This window comes from Linderina pennispora, assembly GCF_002104995.1.
Source record: "Linderina pennispora strain ATCC 12442 chromosome Unknown DL89scaffold_9, whole genome shotgun sequence".
In the NCBI taxonomy this organism is placed as follows: domain Eukaryota; kingdom Fungi; phylum Kickxellomycota; class Kickxellomycetes; order Kickxellales; family Kickxellaceae; genus Linderina; species Linderina pennispora.
The window spans coordinates 392417-408448 of NW_024468257.1; the positions used below are offsets into that span (position 1 = coordinate 392417).

Sequence of the window (16032 nt, forward strand, 5' to 3'; positions counted from 1 at the left end):
AGCCAGCTTCTGCTTGGAACAAACTGGATATCCCGAGAAGCAATATTGCAATTTGGAAATAGGCCCACTAAGGATGGTGTAGAAATTGCCCAGCAGCAGCGCGAGCACCAGTCTGGCAATTTGAGCGACGTGTACCAGGCCGCTTGTGCAAATCGCCCTTGCATTAGCTGCCTGGCGCTCTCATGGTGCTTTCAAACATCTCGGCAACAAGCAATTAGTGGCAGCAAGGCAGGAGGCAACCACATCGTCTGGCTCTACACCTGCAGCCTAATATAAAAAGTCGAGACATGGGTGTATTCTCCGTTCATGTCAATATTGCGTGCTCGGGAGCCGAGACCTTCCCATGCATGCAGCCAGAGTATTGCACAGCATGCGAGCAGCCTGATCAGACACGCCTGCCGGCGCACAGGTGGGTTCTGAAAGGGGCCCGGTATGCCAAAACAGCCGCAGGGTGGGGGAGTGAGAAAGGCGAAGCGATGCTATAAACCGATCGACAGCTAGAATGGATTGGAAAGATCAAGAGCGGCAGCTACAGTGAGTTTAGATCTTGGATCCGCCCGAAATGTAGAACCACTTGTGCAGAGACTGGTCAACCTCGGGGTGGGGCACCGACACGCCGCCGGCAGCAGCGGCGTTGGTGTTCTCGACGGTGGCCGAGTTGCCGAGGGACGCGTTCTGGAGGGTGATGTCTCCGGGGCTGGTCTTGCCGGTGACAAGATCGTTCCAGGCGTCGGCGGTCTCCTTGACGACCTCGGTGGCGTAGGCGCGGTTCTTGGCCTCGCCGCCAAAGGCGAACTGGTTCTCGGGCTTGCCGTCAGGGATCTTGTAGATGCGGAACCACTCGTTGGTCGCGTGCAGCAGACCTGGCATGTACCGCTCAATGTCCTCGACATCGTTGATCTTGGCCGCAAGAGGGTCGTTGACGTCGATGGCCAGAATCTTCCAGTCGGTCTCGCCCTCGTCAATCAGCGCCATGACGCCGACAACCTTGACCTGCTTGACCTGGCCGGTGAAGCCGATGGCCTCTCCGATCTCGCACACGTCGATGGGGTCGTTGTCGCCGACGCACTTGGTGTCCTCGTTGGTCTGGTTCGGGTCCTCCCAGGTCTGCGGCAGAGCGCCGTAGTTCCAGATGTAGCCGTGGTGGGGGAAGGCGTTGCGCACGAAGCGCAGCTTGCCCTTCTTGGTGTCCTGCTTGATGGGGTTCAGCGCGTCCTCCTTGCTGATCTACATGTATGAATAGTGCGAGGCGCTGGGGTTTTTGTGAGCCGAAATTCAAGCGCCGCAATTTGCAAAGTGGAATAGCAGGGCTGCACTTCATACCATCTCCGCCACCGTGTAGACCGCCTGCAGACCACACAGCACACACAGTTTACTACAAATTTCGCAATTCACATACCTCCATCTTGGCGTTGGTCCAGCGGGGGATCTCAACAACCATGTTGTAAATTTTGTTCTTCTCATCGGCGAACAGGGGAATATCGTGGAACGGCGAGATAACCTTGCCGTCCTTCTCGATGAAAACACGGTAGTCAAGGGTTCCGGGCTTGCCGACGACGCGAGTGGTGTAGGACATGGTTTTGGGAGCGAGAAAAGTGTTTCTATCTACTAAGAGAGCGAAAAAAAGCAATAGATGAATAGGGAGCAGAAGAAGATCCATCACCAAGCAGCTCTCCTTATGAAGCCTCTCTGTCGCCCCCCACAGTTTCATTGCTGCCAGCAGAATAAACACCGCCTGCTAGCGCCCCCAACCCTGCCAGCAGCCTGGTCCTAAGGGGTCGTGGCCGGCGCTTTGGGGACGCAGGTGGAGGGCGGTCGCAGCAGCTTGAACCGTGACTCACAGCGCCAGCAGCGGGGCCATCGGCGGTGGTCGGCAGCAGGACAGGTGCACGTTCTTATCTCCAGGTTCTCCTTCGAATAGGGCTGCTGGTCATTTCGCGCAGCGCGCACGCAATTCTGCATCTGCATAGAATGATCGTCACTTCTCGCTCCTGATAGGGGACTGCCGCGAATCGGGAGCGCAGAGCACGGCTGGAATCAAGCGAGAGGCCGTCTCCAGAGCACATGCATGCCGTGGCCAAAGTCTGCCCCTTGTGCGATGGAAAGGCGCCATCTAGCTTGGACACATGCCAGCCAGCCTGTGTTAGAATCACCGGTGGAGATTAGGTAACCAGAAACGGGTCCAGTGGTATGACGATAGCTATTTTACATTAGTGTGGTCTAGCTCAGCCCTTGTAGGAAGGAGTTGACGGCATAGGCGGCACTATCGATCGACTGTCCAGTCCAAAAGGCGACTGGCGCTGCTCTGGCTCAACCGGGGACGTTTATAGAAATTGATGGCCAGGACCTCTGGGCACCAAGGGGATTTGTCGAGGAATTGTGCTGAAAAGACTGAACGGGTATGGTCGCACGGACGCGGGCGCCTTGGCGTGATGGCAATTGGGCGAGGCAGGGGCGCGGAAGGAACAAAGTGCTTTTTTTTGGGGTGGTTGGCTGCCGCTGCTGGTGGTGTGCCCAGCGTCCCAGGTAGGGGCTGTGGCGGTTAAAGAACAAGCGCTTTGTCCATGCCTGGTAGTCAGAAGCACTGAAGCGACAACACTGGCTGTTTGCACCTTCTTCTCTTCAGTTTTTCCGCAAGACAATTTTGTAGTATTTGTTTCTTTTGTGCTAGCCCGACTGCTTCCCCCTCTAGCGTCTACTGACAGTCGAGAGAGCGCGATTCTGTTCTGCCCCTTTGCTACTGCGAGCAAGCGCATCATTGCCTGACCAGCATTATTACTGCAGCAAAGGCCTGCGGCAGATCCTGGGTTCCGACTAGAACCCTATATCACTACCGAAAAAGCCATCACCACATACAGCACCCAGAACGATGGGCCGCGACAGATTTGGCGAGCTGCAGGCCGGGATGGACCCGGCGCCTGAGCAGACAGCCATTGAGCTAGGCGAGTACGCTGGGACCCACATAGGCACCAACACGACTGAGGGCCAGTTTTTTTACCTGATGGACACGGCCAAAGACCAGATCGAAGCTGTGAACCAGCGGATCCAGCAGATTGCACACCTGCACGACCAGGCGCTCGAAGCGACTAGCGAGGACGAAGCACCGACAGATTTCGTATGACCGCGACCAGCTTGTGGCCGACACCAACAGCCTAGTCTCCGAGATCAAGCAGAACCTAGATGTCCTGCAGCGGACTTTTGACGACCCAGCGCTGAGCAAGTCGCAGCGCGTGGCACGGGCTGCGCAGCAGCAGGCGGTGGCCCGGCATTTCTCCGAGCTCCTGCAGAGGTACCGCCAGATGGAGACGCAGTACTCGAACCGCAACAAGGAGCGGCTGGAGCGCCAGTACAGAATTGCCCGGCCGGATGCCACTGACGAGGAGATTGCGGCGGCAATTGAGAGCGACCAGGCGGGCCAGGTGTTTGCCCAGTCCGTGATGCACTCGTCGCGGATCGGCGAGGCCCGCCGCGTGCTGCGGGATGTCGAGGAGAGACAGGCGGACATCCGCAAGATTGAAAAGACTGTCAACGAGCTGTCTGAGATGTTCCTCGAGGTCAACGACATGGTGAACCGGCAGCAGGAGATGATCGATAGCATCGAGAATGCCGTTGAGGACACGCACGTACACGTTGAAGACGCACACAAGGAGGTCAAGAAGGCCATCGTGTACCGCATCAAGGCGCGCAAGAAGATGTGGATCATCATCTTCCTGGTCATCCTCATCATCGTCATCATCATCATTATTGTCTACTTTACCGTGATCAAGAAATGACGGCAGTGCCATGCCCCGTTTCTTTTGCCCCTAGTGTTCCGCCCGTATTTTTCTATAATATTCCCCCCTTAGTCCGCTCTATTTGTAATGCGCAGCAACAGTGGTCCTAAATATAGGAGCTTAGTAGTTGCGGAAGCCAAGAGCTCTTGGGATTCTTCCTGAGACTCTTGCACCAAGCCTTGGCGCCACCAGCCAACACTTTGTGCAAAGCTCCAAGCACACGTGGATCAGCACTCACCTACACGATCGTCACCCCGACGCCCTCAGCTGGCTATTCATAGCACTGTGGGCTTTCTTCGGCGACGAAAAAGCTTGGTCAGCTGCAGCCATACGAGAGTGGTCCGCGCCTGCATCTCAGCGTGGTTGAGCGCCCTCAACATTTTCTTGCCAAAACAGAAGCGCGCTATCGCCCAGTTCCTTTTGCAGCTTTGCACTTTGCGTTTCACACTCAGATATATTTGTTTCCTGCTTAATACTCAGCCATGGGCCGCGACAGATTCAGCGAACTCCAGGTAAACGCTGGTGCTTTAAGGATACGGGATATCCCAGATGGCCCGCCCTTCACTGTAGCTGACACGAGTGCTATTGCTTTGCTGCAACATAGGGTGATGTCCCGCCCACAGGAGCGTACACTGAGGGCTACCAGATGCAGCCGTCCTCGCAGTTTGCCAGCACTGGCGGAATCAGCGACACCGACTTCTTTGGCATGGTTGACAGCATCACTGAGCAAATGGCCGAGGTAGACAAGCGCATCAGCGACATCGCACAGCTGCACGAGCAGGCGCTGAACGCGACCAGCGAGCAGAGGCACGCACAGGTGTCGAGAGACCGCGACCAGCTTGTCGCCGACACAAACGCTGTGATCACAGACATCAAGCGCAGCCTGCAGACCGTGGACCGGCTGCTGCAGCAGAGCGACCCATCGGTGTCAAAGAGCCAGCACGTGGCGCGCGCCAGCCGGCAGCAGGGGCTGGCAAAGAAGTTCTCGGAGCAGATCCAGCGGTACCGCCAGATGGAGCACCAGTACTCGCAGCGCAACAAGGAGCGGCTGGAGCGCCAGTACCGGATTGCGAGGCCCGATGCGACCGATGCAGAAATCGCCGATGCCATTGAGAGCGACCAGGCAGGCCAGGTGTTTGCCCAATCCGTGATGCAGACATCCAGGGTCGGCGAGGCTCGCCGCGTGCTGCGGGATGTCGAGGAGCGGCAGGCAGACATCCAGAAGATTGAGCGCACTATTGAGGAGCTGGCGCAGATGTTCTTGGAGGTCGCCGAGATGGCCGAGCGCCAGCAGGAAATGCTCGATACTATCGACAATGCTGTTGAGGAGACCCACGGGCACGTCGAGATGGCCAAGACCGAGGTCGACAAGGCCATTGTGTTCAGAAAGAAGTCGCGCAAGCGCCTGTGGTGCATCCTGGCGCTGGTCATCCTGATCATTGCCATCATCGTGGTTATCGTCGTGCTGAAGGTCAAGGGCGTCTTTTAATACAGTTTTCTTGTTCAGCTGGCTAATGCGGATCCGTCCCCTCGCTAGCCAGCAGGCCAGAATGTTTGCAGGAATTGTGGATCTTCCAACGTAAACAACAGCTTGCGTTTAAAGTGGCCGGGTGTGTTTGCAGACGCACGCTTCGCATTTTTATTCTTGGAGAAATCCAGTGCGATTTTCCATCAGCGCGCTGGACACGCTTGCGTTTTTACTGCACTTTCCTGACGTCTCTTTTGGCGCTAGTAATCGAGAGCCCATTTAGCACAGACAGACAGACCCTCTTCTCCTTTCTCCTTTCTCTTTCCTCTTTTCCAATTATCTACGTGTACTCTTTCCTGTGTTTTGACTAGTGTCGAACCCGTCAGTGGAGCAGCACAACCAGTACGTGCCCTCTGTACAGTGACCTTCTTCTTGCACTCTTAACGAAACTTTTTGAAATTACACCCGAAGCATGAGCCGCGACAGGTTCCAGGAGCTCCAGGTACGGACAGTTGCATTATTCTTGACGGTGCTGCGCTAGGAGAGCCGCTGGATAGCGGGCATATGTTGGCGCTCTGGCTGACTACGTTGGCGGCACATAGCCATTGCTCGAGATAGGTGTGTCCCACTGGCACCTAGCCAGGAGCCAGGGCCAGCACTTGAGCATAAGCGTATGCATGTGTGGGGTGGGGGTTGTCCTTTTCTCTGCATTGCATGTTCTATTTCTGACATCCCCGCCATGCATGCCAATACGAACTCCTGGGCGTCGCCAAGGTTTCCTCTTTTTGACATCAGCTCCAGACAATACCCTCACGGTTTAAAAATAACTTTGTCCACTGCCAATGCTGTAGGGCCAAAGCCAAGGGGGATACGGCGGAGGGTACAACGCCGGAAATAGCAACCAATGGTCTGGGTACCAAGCCAGCCCGCACGAGCAGCGCATCGAGATGAACAACTTTGGCTACAACAACGGTGCAGCAGGCGGCATGAACACGGACAACGAATTCTTTGGGCTGGTTGACAAAATCACCGAGCAGATGTCGCAGGTGGACCAGCGGATCCAGCAGATCTCCCAGCTACACGAGCAGGCCCTGAACGCAACCAGCGAAAGCAAGCACACGCAGGCCGCCTCTGACCGCGACCGCTTGGTGGGCGACACGAATGCAATGATCACCGAAATCAAGCGCGACCTGCAGCGCATCGACCAGGTGCTGCAGAGCTCGCAGAACGACCCGTCGGTGTCAAAGAGCCAGCACGTGGCGCGCGCCAGCCGGCAGCAGGGGCTGGCAAAGAAGTTCTCGGAGCAGATCCAGCGGTACCGCCAGATGGAGCACCAGTACTCGCAGCGCAACAAGGAGCGGCTGGAGCGCCAGTACCGGATTGCCGAGGCCCGATGCGACCGATGCAGAAATCGCCGATGCCATTGAGAGCGACCAGGCAGGCCAGGTGTTTGCCCAGTCCGTGATGCAGACATCCAGGGTCGGCGAGGCTCGCCGCGTGCTGCGGGATGTCGAGGAGCGGCAGGCAGACATCCGCAAGATCGAGCAGACGATTAACGAGCTGGCGCAGATGTTTAGCGAGGTGTCGGAGATGGTCAACCGGCAGCAGGAGATGATCGACAACATCGAGAGCGCCGTCGAGGACACGCATGTGCATGTTGAGACAGCCCGCCAAGAGGTCGACAAGGCCATTGTGTTCAGAAAGAAGTCGCGCAAGCGCCTGTGGTGCATCCTGGCGCTGGTCGTCATCCTCATCATCATCATCGTGCTCATTGTCTACTTCACCGTCATCAAGAAGAAATAGGTTTTCCGCTCCTTTTATATCGACGCGTTTTCGCAATTTCACCTTGTCAGCATCACGCCCATCTCGATAATGATGGTGCATGTGGCGGCTGCATGTGCGCATGCGCTCCTCCACTTCATGAAGCAGCGCAGAACTATTGTGAAGTAATCGGTTTTTTTTGGATTTGTACAAGAACGAAGAGCGGATAGGGGTGGTTGCAAAAAGAACAGCGGCGCGTATACGAGGTGGATTTTTCCCTTCTAGAAGTCCTCGTCGAGCTCAAAGACATCCTCGTGGTGGTTGCCCTGGGTGCCCATCATAACGCCGGCCTTCTGGTAGTCCGACACGCGCTTCTCGAAGAAGTTGGTCTTGCCCTGCATCGAGATCATGTCCATGAAGTCGAAGGGGTTGGTGGCCAGGTAGTGCTTGGGCTGGCCCAGAGCGACCAGCAGGCGGTCAGCAACAAACTCGATATACTGGCACATGAGCTTGGCGTTCATGCCGATCAGTGACACGGGCAGCGCCTCGGACAGGAACTCCTGCTCGATGGTGACAGCCTCGGTGATGATCTGGAGGATGACCTCGGCGGCCGGCGGGGACTGCAGGTGGTGGAACAGCACGCAGGCAAAGTCCGTGTGCAGGCCCTCGTCGCGGCAGATCAGCTCGTTCGAGAAGGTCAGTCCAGGCATCAGGCCGCGCTTCTTGAGCCAGAAGATCGACGCAAACGAGCCCGAGAAGAAGATGCCCTCGACCGCCGCAAAGGCCACCAGGCGCACGCCGAACTTGGCCTCGCGGTTATCGATCCAGCGAAGCGCCCAGTCGGCCTTCTTGCGGATGCACGGGATGTTGTCGATAGCGTGGAACAAAAAGTCGCGCTCCTTGGGGTCGCGGATGTACGTGTCAATGAGCAGCGAGTACGTCTCCGAGTGGATGTTCTCAATCATCATCTGGAAGCCGTAGAACGACCGCGCCTCGGGGATCTGAACCTCGGTGCTAAAGTTCTGCACCAGGTTCTCGTTGACGATGCCGTCCGAGGCAGCAAAGAACGCGAGCACGTACTTGATAAAGTGACGCTCGTTGTCGTTCAGGCGGTTGTCCCAGTGGCCCATGTCCTGCGACAGGTCGATTTCCTCGGCCGTCCAGAACGACGCCTCGTGCTTCTTGTACATCTCCCAGATCTCGTGGTACTTGATCGGGAACATGACGAAGCGGTCCGGGTTGGGACGCAGGATGGGCTCGTCGACCTCGATAACGCGGCCGTGCAGCGACAGCTGCGGCTGCTGCTGAGCAGCCTGCTGCTCGGCCTTGGTGAGAGTGGCAGGAGCGGCAGTGGTGTGGGAGACAGCGTCAACGTCCATGGTCGAAAGATTTGTCAGAGCAGAGTGTCAAGATTATTAATGTGTGAGGAAGGGGAGGGAAGAAAGCTAATCCGCAGGCTGGCAAAGATTGCGTGGATTGAGCGGCCGGGAAGCGCTCTCCTTTTATAGCAGAATTTTAGCAAAGCGGCTGGGGGAAAAAGCACCTCAAATTTTTTCCTTTGGCTGGGAACGCGCGTTTGGCAAAGTGTCGCGAGCGCGTGCACGCGCCGAAGCCAGCAGGCGTGGGGCGGCATTCCTTGCTGCCCGCTGAAGGCGCGCGTTTGGCGGGCCAGACCAATTCTGCGCGCTGCTGATGGCGCCGGCTCGCTTCCTAAAGCGGCAATTGGCTCGCCATGCGCGCGCCTGTGGCGACTCCTGTCCACTCTGAGGCTGCACACGGCTCGCAGCAGCACGCGTCGCAGTGGCTCGGCCTGGGGAGGTGGGGTGTGATCTGGGTATTAGATCAAAAGCAACATCCAGTCACGTGTTTTGGCCGTCTGGCTTGATGGCCTGGGAGCACATTCTCGGGCTCGACCATATGCAATCCATCATCCCGCGCCGACTGCCCCCCTCTTCGAGGCTGTGTAGACCTCCAGCAAGCATTTTTGCTGGTTAAAAGGCGCAAAATGACTGGCGGGATATGTGTATACCGAACTAAGATGAAGAGCAAGCCTCCACCCCAGCGCTGAGTATCCACAAGCCAAGTGTTGCTATGCATCACCCACCAAGGGAGAAGGGCGAGTGAATACAAAGCAAAACCAGATGTACCTTGCTACCGCCAACAGGATCATGCCCAAAACAATACTCTAGAGCCCCGGCCCCAGCTGTCTTGCTCTTGGCAATGGTGGTGAAGTCGTGTCCATTGCTAAACCGTGTCCCACTGTGGTGCGTGGCAACGCGCTTGTCTACATGCCGGCTACCAATGCATCTGCTGGTCCACATCTCTATGTGGGAGACCCATTCTACCGATGTGCCAACGCCCTGGCGACGTTTGGCGCAAGCCCCTTTTCATGTGCTGATCAGCGGGGGCTCAGGGCTGTGGAATCCATCGATTACGGCGGGCATGGCGAGGCAGTGGCGGCCCTTGTCCGACAGCAGCACTTGGGCTCTGCGGACTTGATTGACAGGCGGTGCACATTCTCTGCCTCCGCACTTTTCTGTATTCTAACCTCAGCCTTTCCCCTTACCTAAATATTATTGTTTTATTCGAAATGGACTCGCTCCAAGTTCCTCGGGTGAGCCATGCACGGCCGCGCGAGGCCGACAAAAAGCTGCGTGAGACTTCTCCATGGTGGACAGCAACGGCGGCGATATTCGTGCAGCTGGCTGGGTTCGCCATGCTTCTGCTGTTTCTGACCAACTCGCTGGTGGTATCAACACCGTCCAGCTGGATACTCGGCCGCGACTACTCCACCTCCGACTACGCCGAGGGCGCACGCGTCGAGCGGGCCATGGCCAATGTTTCGGCAGTAGCGGCAGCAGGCTATACAAAGGCAGGCAGACTTGACCGCCGCCTGGTATTTGACGTGGAGCGCGCGCTGGACGACCTGGAGGAAATCACCAAGACCCCGCATTCGCTCAACGACAAGCGCAGTCTGGTTGTGCGCGACTACCTGCGCAAAACTATTAGCCAGATCATCCAGGACTCGAACGCCGAATTCTATGACCCTGGTGGTGAATGGCACAACCGCAGAGTTCGACGATGACGGCACGCTGGTGTACTGGGAGGACAGCTCGCTGATCGTGCGTGTGCCGGGAACCAGCGACGAGAAAGAAGCCGTGCTTGTTGAGGCCCACTATGATGCAGTGCCAATTAGCTACGGTGCCTACGACGATGGCGTAGGCGTGGTAGTTTGTCTGGAGCTGCTTCGCAACGTTGTGCGGTATCCGGTCCGCCACCCCGTGGTCATCAACATTGACTGGGGAGAGGAGGATGGACTGTTCGGTGCCCAGTTGTTTGCCCGCTTCCACCCGTGGGCCGAAGACGTCCGCGGGTACCTGAACCTCGAAGCCGGCGGTGTGGGTGGCCGTGCAGTTGTGTTCAGAGCATCGCACCAGAAGCTGCTAGAGGCGTACCAGCGCGCTGTCGACAAACCGTCGGCCTCGTTGATTGGAAATGACGCCCTGAAGCTTGGCATTGTCAAGTCTGACACTGACTTCAGTGTCTTTACGACAAAATACGGCATCCCTGGCATTGACATTGCCTTCGCCGATCACCGCAACTTTTACCACTCGGAGCGCGACAACTTCCACCAGTCGACCTCTGCCAGCGTCTTGAGCATGGGCGCCGTGTCGCTGAGCACGCTGCGTGAAATCGCAGACTCACCCGACATCCTCAAGTCAATTCCACGCTCATCGCTGCTGCCAGCCCGGCCTGTTGCCAAGAATGCCAGCCAGCTGAGTGCAGCAGTGGAGCCAGCAGGCGAAGAACAGATTGTCATTGAGAACCTACAGCATGTGGTGGTCAGACACAACCCAGTCGTATACAATGCCATTAACAGCGCTGTGTTCTATGATATCCTCAACCGCTTCATGTTCGTGCGCTCGTACGGATACGAGTTGGCACTCAACATCAGCATTGGCATCCTAGGTGTTCTGGCCGTCATTGCTGCGCAATATCCGTTTGTGCGGCCGGTTGCTGGAGTCAGCGCTGAGGAGATGTCCGACCTTCATGTCGGCAAGCGTCTTTGGCTGCAATGCAGGCGGAGCGGGTTCGTTGGTGGCCTGCTTGAGGGCTTCGGGGTGCTCCTGGCCAGCTGCATCTCCAGCCTAGCAGGATCGCTGATCTTTACCGGTCTAATGGTCTCTCTGGTGGTTCCGCGTCTGGTCTACACGCATGTCTTTCTGCAGGTGATGCTGCAGTTTTCGGCTGCTGCACTTTCGATCATGTGTGTGCTGACTGCGTGGGTGCGCCGCTCGCGGCTGCGCGACATTGAGCATATGGTGTGGTACTCACACGGCCTGCTGCGCTCGGCAGTGCTGCTGTTTGTGGTTGCCCCCTTGAACGCCCACGAAATCGGGCTGATGTACCGCGAGCAGTGGTATGCAATTGCGGCGCTTATATCGACTGGTTGCACGGCCGTGCTCGATGACTCTACCGGAATCGGCAAGCTGTGGAGGGCTCGTCTTGCAGCAGCCACTGGAGATAGCATCACCCAGTCTTTGGCTGACCGCCAGAGCGACGAGCATGCTGAGCGGCTGTTGACCCGTGCGAGCAGCAACACCAGCATCAGCCAGACCGTGCCGGGAACTCCTCGCAACAACCCCACCACATACATTGCCATAACACAGCACATATTCTCTGGCATGCGCTTCATTCTTGGTGTGCTGGCACCGCTGGTCATTGGCTCCGACACCCTGCTGCGTCAGCTCGTGATTCTCAAGGACCAGATCCCTGACGGATCCCCGCCAATTGCCTGCTTGGCCATCGCAGCGCTGGATATCACGACGTTCCTCATCTTCATGGCTCCCTATGCGCTCAACACCATGATCGACCTGGACCGCTACTGGCTGATCCACTACGTCAGCGATCAATCCACCACCGCTCTCCAAAAGCTGTGGTCCTCTGGATCGACACGTGCCCTGGAGGTCCTGTCATCGGCAAGATCCCAGATCTCGCTGCATACGAATCGCGCAGAGTCCCAGCGTGATATCGACGAGGAATCGCAAGGGATTATGTCGCCGCGTCCCGAGTCAATCGACGACGACAATATTCGCATCCTGGTCTCCGGCAACGAGCGTCCATCGAATGGCACCGAGGAGGAGCGGGCAGCAGCCCAGAGTGGCTCAAACAGCGTTCGCTCAAGCATAGAATCAGGCGATGACGAGCTGGGTCGTCGCCCGCTCGGCCAACTGTACAAGAAACGCGAGGCCCCCGAGACCTATTGGTCTGCGTATGATCTACGCCTGGACCGCTGCCTGGATTTTGCTGTGGGTGTTTATCCAGCTATGCTTCCTGTCGGGCGAGGGCTATGACAAAAACACCAACCCACTAAAGGTGCGGGTGTTCCAGTCCACCCAGGTGTCAACACAGTGTGCCGACGGCTGCGTCAGGAGTTCGCTCAGCCTGACCTCACCCGACAGCAGCGGCCTGGCCCGGGTCGTCCGCAGCACGGCGCCTGCCCATGTCACACCTGTGTGCTTCACGAAGAGCGCAGCTGATATGTACCAGTGCAAGCTGCCGTGGGTACCTCCTGCGGATGGCACATGGAACCCAGTCACTGCAATCAACGTCACTAGCGTCCAGCGCTCTGCGTCTTCTACTGAGCACGGCACACTGTTTACTGTCGATGTGCGCTTTACTGCGCCTGAATCGCGCACATGCTACATTGACTTTGGCAAGCACCGCGGGTTCTCGCCCAAGCATATCCAAACCCGTCGCCAGTTTCTCCACCAGCAGCACCAAACAACACAGTGATTAGTCGCGTTGTGCTGCCAGTGCTGGAGCGTGCTGGGTTTGGCGTCAAGCCGCTGATCACTGGGCCGCTCATCGACAGGGATCCGATCTTTGCCAGTCGAATCTACGCCCACCGTCGTTCGTTCGATGGCGAGTTCGATTGCGCAGATCGTGTACTCGGTGCCCCAGCAGAACGCGACCCAGCCTTCTGTGCTGGTCGAGCTGACATGCAACTTTGATGTCGTCGACAGGACACGCCCCGCTGCTAGCTTCAATTATCAGCAAAGCGCCCGAGTGGACCTGGGATTTACGCCGTACGGCAACCGACTGTCAACCGTTACGCTTAGCGATGTCCACATATAGCGTCTTTATTTTTTAGAATATTCCCTCTACTGCGTCCGCCAAGGCAACGCTGCACACAGTTGTAACCGCGGTGATAAGCAGTGACTTGAACCCGTAGCCCGGGAACAGCCCAATGACCGCAAACACCCACGCGAGCAGCAATCCAGTCGTGGCAATGTGCACCAGGGAGTTGGCGCCAGCCTGCCAATTCTGTAGGTCCAGGGACTCTCCCAGGATTCGCCGTTTCCAGATTGATGCAAATACGTAGACGCCAGCAAATGGCAGTACTGCCACTGCCGCCAGGTACATCCAGGTCATCGAAATCTGCGGTGTCTCTGGCTCTCCGCGCAGACTGCGATCCACCTCGAAATATCTTAGGAACCAGCGCAAGAACCACCCAAACAGGAGCAGTTTCAGGATGTTGGCAATACGCATGCCTGTCCTGACTTACTTCCTCCTGAGACTCCGACTGCTCATTTGCATCTTGCTCTGGCTGCGCCTGGCTGTGAGGAACCAGGTCGCCTGTCTCGGCCTCTGTTTTTGGTTCAGCTGTGCGCTGCCGTACCTGCGAGAAATATATAGCCTGCGCGGCTGCGGGCTTCTTTGCAGGTTCGACCCATCTGTTCGTAGCTATGGCAATAAAAGCGAAGGAAGGGTGCAGAGAAATGAAGAGTGTGCCTGACTTCAGTTGCACGTGAGTGGCCAAAGAACACATGCTAGAACGCGAGTCTTTACCGATCCGAAATGATGGGACCACTGCAAAACTACCTGCTTTGAGAAAGAGGCTTTCCCTACAAGTCCAGAGCCTACTCCGAGCCAACAATGAGAAAAGCCACTCATTATGTGATGTGGAGCAAGCTGGAGTGAGTGCTGCCTGAGATGACAAGCATGCGTTATGCCAAAGTCAATATTGAAGTAAACTCAATATTGTGTTTACATAATAATTGTTAGCCTTGTGCCAACACTGACTGAATGTTCTGGGAACATGCTTGTTTGAGCAATCCCTGTTTTCACTTGTTTGGCCAGTGTGACTGATGTCTAGTACAGTCGTGGCTTTTACCTAATCGGCGAGCTTGGCAGGATACAGTGGAACTTTCTGTGGTTTTGCATATGCAGACTTGGGGTCTTTGCCAAGACCTTGCAATCCCCTCCCCCAGCAGCCCCATACACATGGACTGTATGTGATCCAATTTCAGAAGGCGCCAAGCAGATCAGCTCCAGTTTTTCCGCACCATCTTGGTATTTTGTCAAGGCGATGATCTTGGCACACCGTGGCTCTTGGATAATAGAAAAGCGGTGCGGCATTTCCTGTGAGTTCTTGGGAACTTTGCTTAGCAATCTTGGCAACAGCAGCAGGTAATTGCTTCCACTTTCTTTGTTCTACCGCTGGTACACGACTGCGGCCAGAAGTGTGGAAAATATGTAGTATATAAGAAGTCGATATAGCTTCCATCAGCCCCACATATCCTCACTCATCCACTGACAGCTTCAAGATTGTACATCTAGCTTTTCTACAATGGCATACACACTTCAAGACCTTTTCGACTACCACCCTGTCAACGGTGTGCCTGGAGCAGCAGCAGGTCTATTTGCTATTATCGCTGCAATCCACATCTGGCAGACAATCCACTACAACGCGCCGAAATGGATGTACATCTTGGTCGGCACCGCAGTAGCAGAGAGCGTCGGGTACATCGTCCGTAACGTCCTCATCTACCACACATCCTTGGGCTTGTTTGTCTTCATGAACCTGTGTCTGCTGCTACCGCCCAATGCGCTGGCGCTGTTCAACTACAAGACAATTGGCGAGGTTCGTGCGCCGCTCAAACGTGACGGCACACCGGTTCTGGCTCAAGCCCAAGTTCATCACATGGTTCTTCTTTGGCAGCGACATATTCTCGTTCCTGATCCAGGCGACCGGCGGCAGCATGCAGGCAACAGAGAGCACACGCAATGCGGGAAAGTACATTGCCCTGTTTGGCCTGGCGATCCAGCTTATTTTCTTTGCCTGCTTCCTTGCAATTACCATTTACGTCCACCGCTCGGCTGCGTATGTGGTCAGCGCGGGGCCCAAGGACATGACAGACAAGGGGGCCAAGATTAAGCTGATGCGTGTTATTATCGCCACCACTATTCTGCTCTACGTCCGATCCATCTACCGTGTGGCAGAGTTTGCTGACGGGTACGGTGGAAAGATATACAGTGCCGAGTGGGCGTTCTACGTGTTCGACTGCCTGGCGATTCTGTTCAGCTTTGTTATCTACATCTTGTGGTTTGTCGGCCACCACTTCCCATCCAAGGCGGTTGATGGAGGCTATTGCGATGTATTCTAGCCTAGCCCAGTTTGGACATTCGCTAATTCTTAATACTGTGATTATCTTGGACAGGTTATTTGTTTGATATTGATATAAAAAGTCCAACGCATCCACAAATGTCTGAACGAGAGAAGTGTATGGTTCTAGTAATACCTGTGTGCCTTTTGATATCAAGAGTAGCTGACTAAATAGGAGTATGTGTAACCAAACGCAAGTAGTATTGGTTATATGCACGGCAACTCATCTGAATGCTATAAATGGGTCCAACCAGTAGCCGCCAATGGAGTTGCCACAGGTTAGCAGCAGATAGATACACACAGCGTGCGGTTTGTAAAGTATGAAATGTCATTCAATATAATGCAATTAGGAAATCTGTAAGTGGTAAATGGAGGGAGAGCAGGGCAGAATGGTCCATGGCAAATAGCCATGATTCTAGTAGAAGCCTTAGCAGCAAATTGGTGGTTGGAATTATATATATACACCACGCATTATTGCCTTGAGCTCGATCTTGGTTCCGGCCACATTTCAACGAGTGTCGCCGTGTCCCAACCGTCAACAATTGACTGCTGGTCAAAGTCTATCGGTAGCGATATGGGCT

General features: G+C 55.8%; 9 protein-coding genes across 9 annotated transcripts; 5 read left to right on the forward strand and 4 right to left on the reverse strand.

Moving 5' to 3' along the window:
• Positions 1–171: 171 nt before the first annotated feature.
• DL89DRAFT_318402 (cytoplasmic inorganic pyrophosphatase) lies at positions 172–1576 on the reverse strand (the record flags this gene model as incomplete). Its single annotated transcript, XM_040891104.1, has 2 exons — positions 172–1227; positions 1400–1576. 2 exons carry the CDS (start codon positions 1574–1576, stop codon positions 541–543), a joined length of 864 nt encoding a protein of 287 aa, XP_040742412.1. The 3' UTR covers positions 172–540.
• Positions 1577–2492: 916 nt separating this feature from the next.
• DL89DRAFT_268423 (t-SNARE) lies at positions 2493–4266 on the forward strand. Its single transcript, XM_040887921.1, has 2 exons — positions 2493–3115; positions 3165–4266. The coding sequence occupies exons 1-2, from the start codon at positions 2870–2872 to the stop codon at positions 3771–3773; spliced, it is 855 nt and encodes a 284-aa protein (XP_040742413.1). The 5' UTR covers positions 2493–2869; the 3' UTR covers positions 3774–4266.
• Positions 4156–5402, forward strand: DL89DRAFT_268424 (t-SNARE). The gene is made up of 2 exons (XM_040887922.1): positions 4156–4285; positions 4378–5402. The coding sequence occupies exons 1-2, from the start codon at positions 4256–4258 to the stop codon at positions 5260–5262; spliced, it is 915 nt and encodes a 304-aa protein (XP_040742414.1). The 5' UTR covers positions 4156–4255; the 3' UTR covers positions 5263–5402.
• Positions 5403–5713: 311 nt separating this feature from the next.
• DL89DRAFT_293856 (t-SNARE) lies at positions 5714–7044 on the forward strand (the record flags this gene model as incomplete). Its single annotated transcript, XM_040890434.1, has 3 exons — positions 5714–5743; positions 6093–6577; positions 6609–7044. The coding sequence occupies 3 exons, from the start codon at positions 5714–5716 to the stop codon at positions 7042–7044; spliced, it is 951 nt and encodes a 316-aa protein (XP_040742415.1).
• Positions 7045–7192: 148 nt separating this feature from the next.
• Positions 7193–8458, reverse strand: DL89DRAFT_268425 (uncharacterized protein). The gene has a single exon (XM_040887923.1). The coding sequence runs from the start codon at positions 8379–8381 to the stop codon at positions 7284–7286; it is 1098 nt and encodes a 365-aa protein (XP_040742416.1). The 5' UTR covers positions 8382–8458; the 3' UTR covers positions 7193–7283.
• A 313-nt stretch (positions 8459–8771) lies between these two features.
• Positions 8772–9195, reverse strand: DL89DRAFT_181260 (uncharacterized protein). The gene has a single exon (XM_040883898.1). It carries the CDS (start codon positions 9097–9099, stop codon positions 8845–8847), a length of 255 nt encoding a protein of 84 aa, XP_040742417.1. The 5' UTR covers positions 9100–9195; the 3' UTR covers positions 8772–8844.
• Positions 9196–9530: 335 nt separating this feature from the next.
• Positions 9531–13003, forward strand: DL89DRAFT_323526 (uncharacterized protein; the record flags this gene model as incomplete). The annotated part of the gene is made up of 5 exons (XM_040891393.1): positions 9531–10075; positions 10110–12311; positions 12349–12757; positions 12796–12931; positions 12982–13003. Exons 1-5 carry the CDS (start codon positions 9593–9595, stop codon positions 13001–13003), a joined length of 3252 nt encoding a protein of 1083 aa, XP_040742418.1. The 5' UTR covers positions 9531–9592.
• A 126-nt stretch (positions 13004–13129) lies between these two features.
• Positions 13130–13738, reverse strand: DL89DRAFT_268427 (uncharacterized protein; the record flags this gene model as incomplete). The annotated part of the gene is made up of 2 exons (XM_040887924.1): positions 13130–13561; positions 13584–13738. Coding segments are annotated over 2 exons (564 nt in total), but the record flags the coding sequence as incomplete, so codon positions are not given.
• A 720-nt stretch (positions 13739–14458) lies between these two features.
• DL89DRAFT_323528 (uncharacterized protein) lies at positions 14459–15548 on the forward strand. The gene is made up of 2 exons (XM_040891394.1): positions 14459–14929; positions 14976–15548. The coding sequence occupies exons 1-2, from the start codon at positions 14636–14638 to the stop codon at positions 15450–15452; spliced, it is 771 nt and encodes a 256-aa protein (XP_040742420.1). The 5' UTR covers positions 14459–14635; the 3' UTR covers positions 15453–15548.
• Positions 15549–16032: the final 484 nt, after the last annotated feature.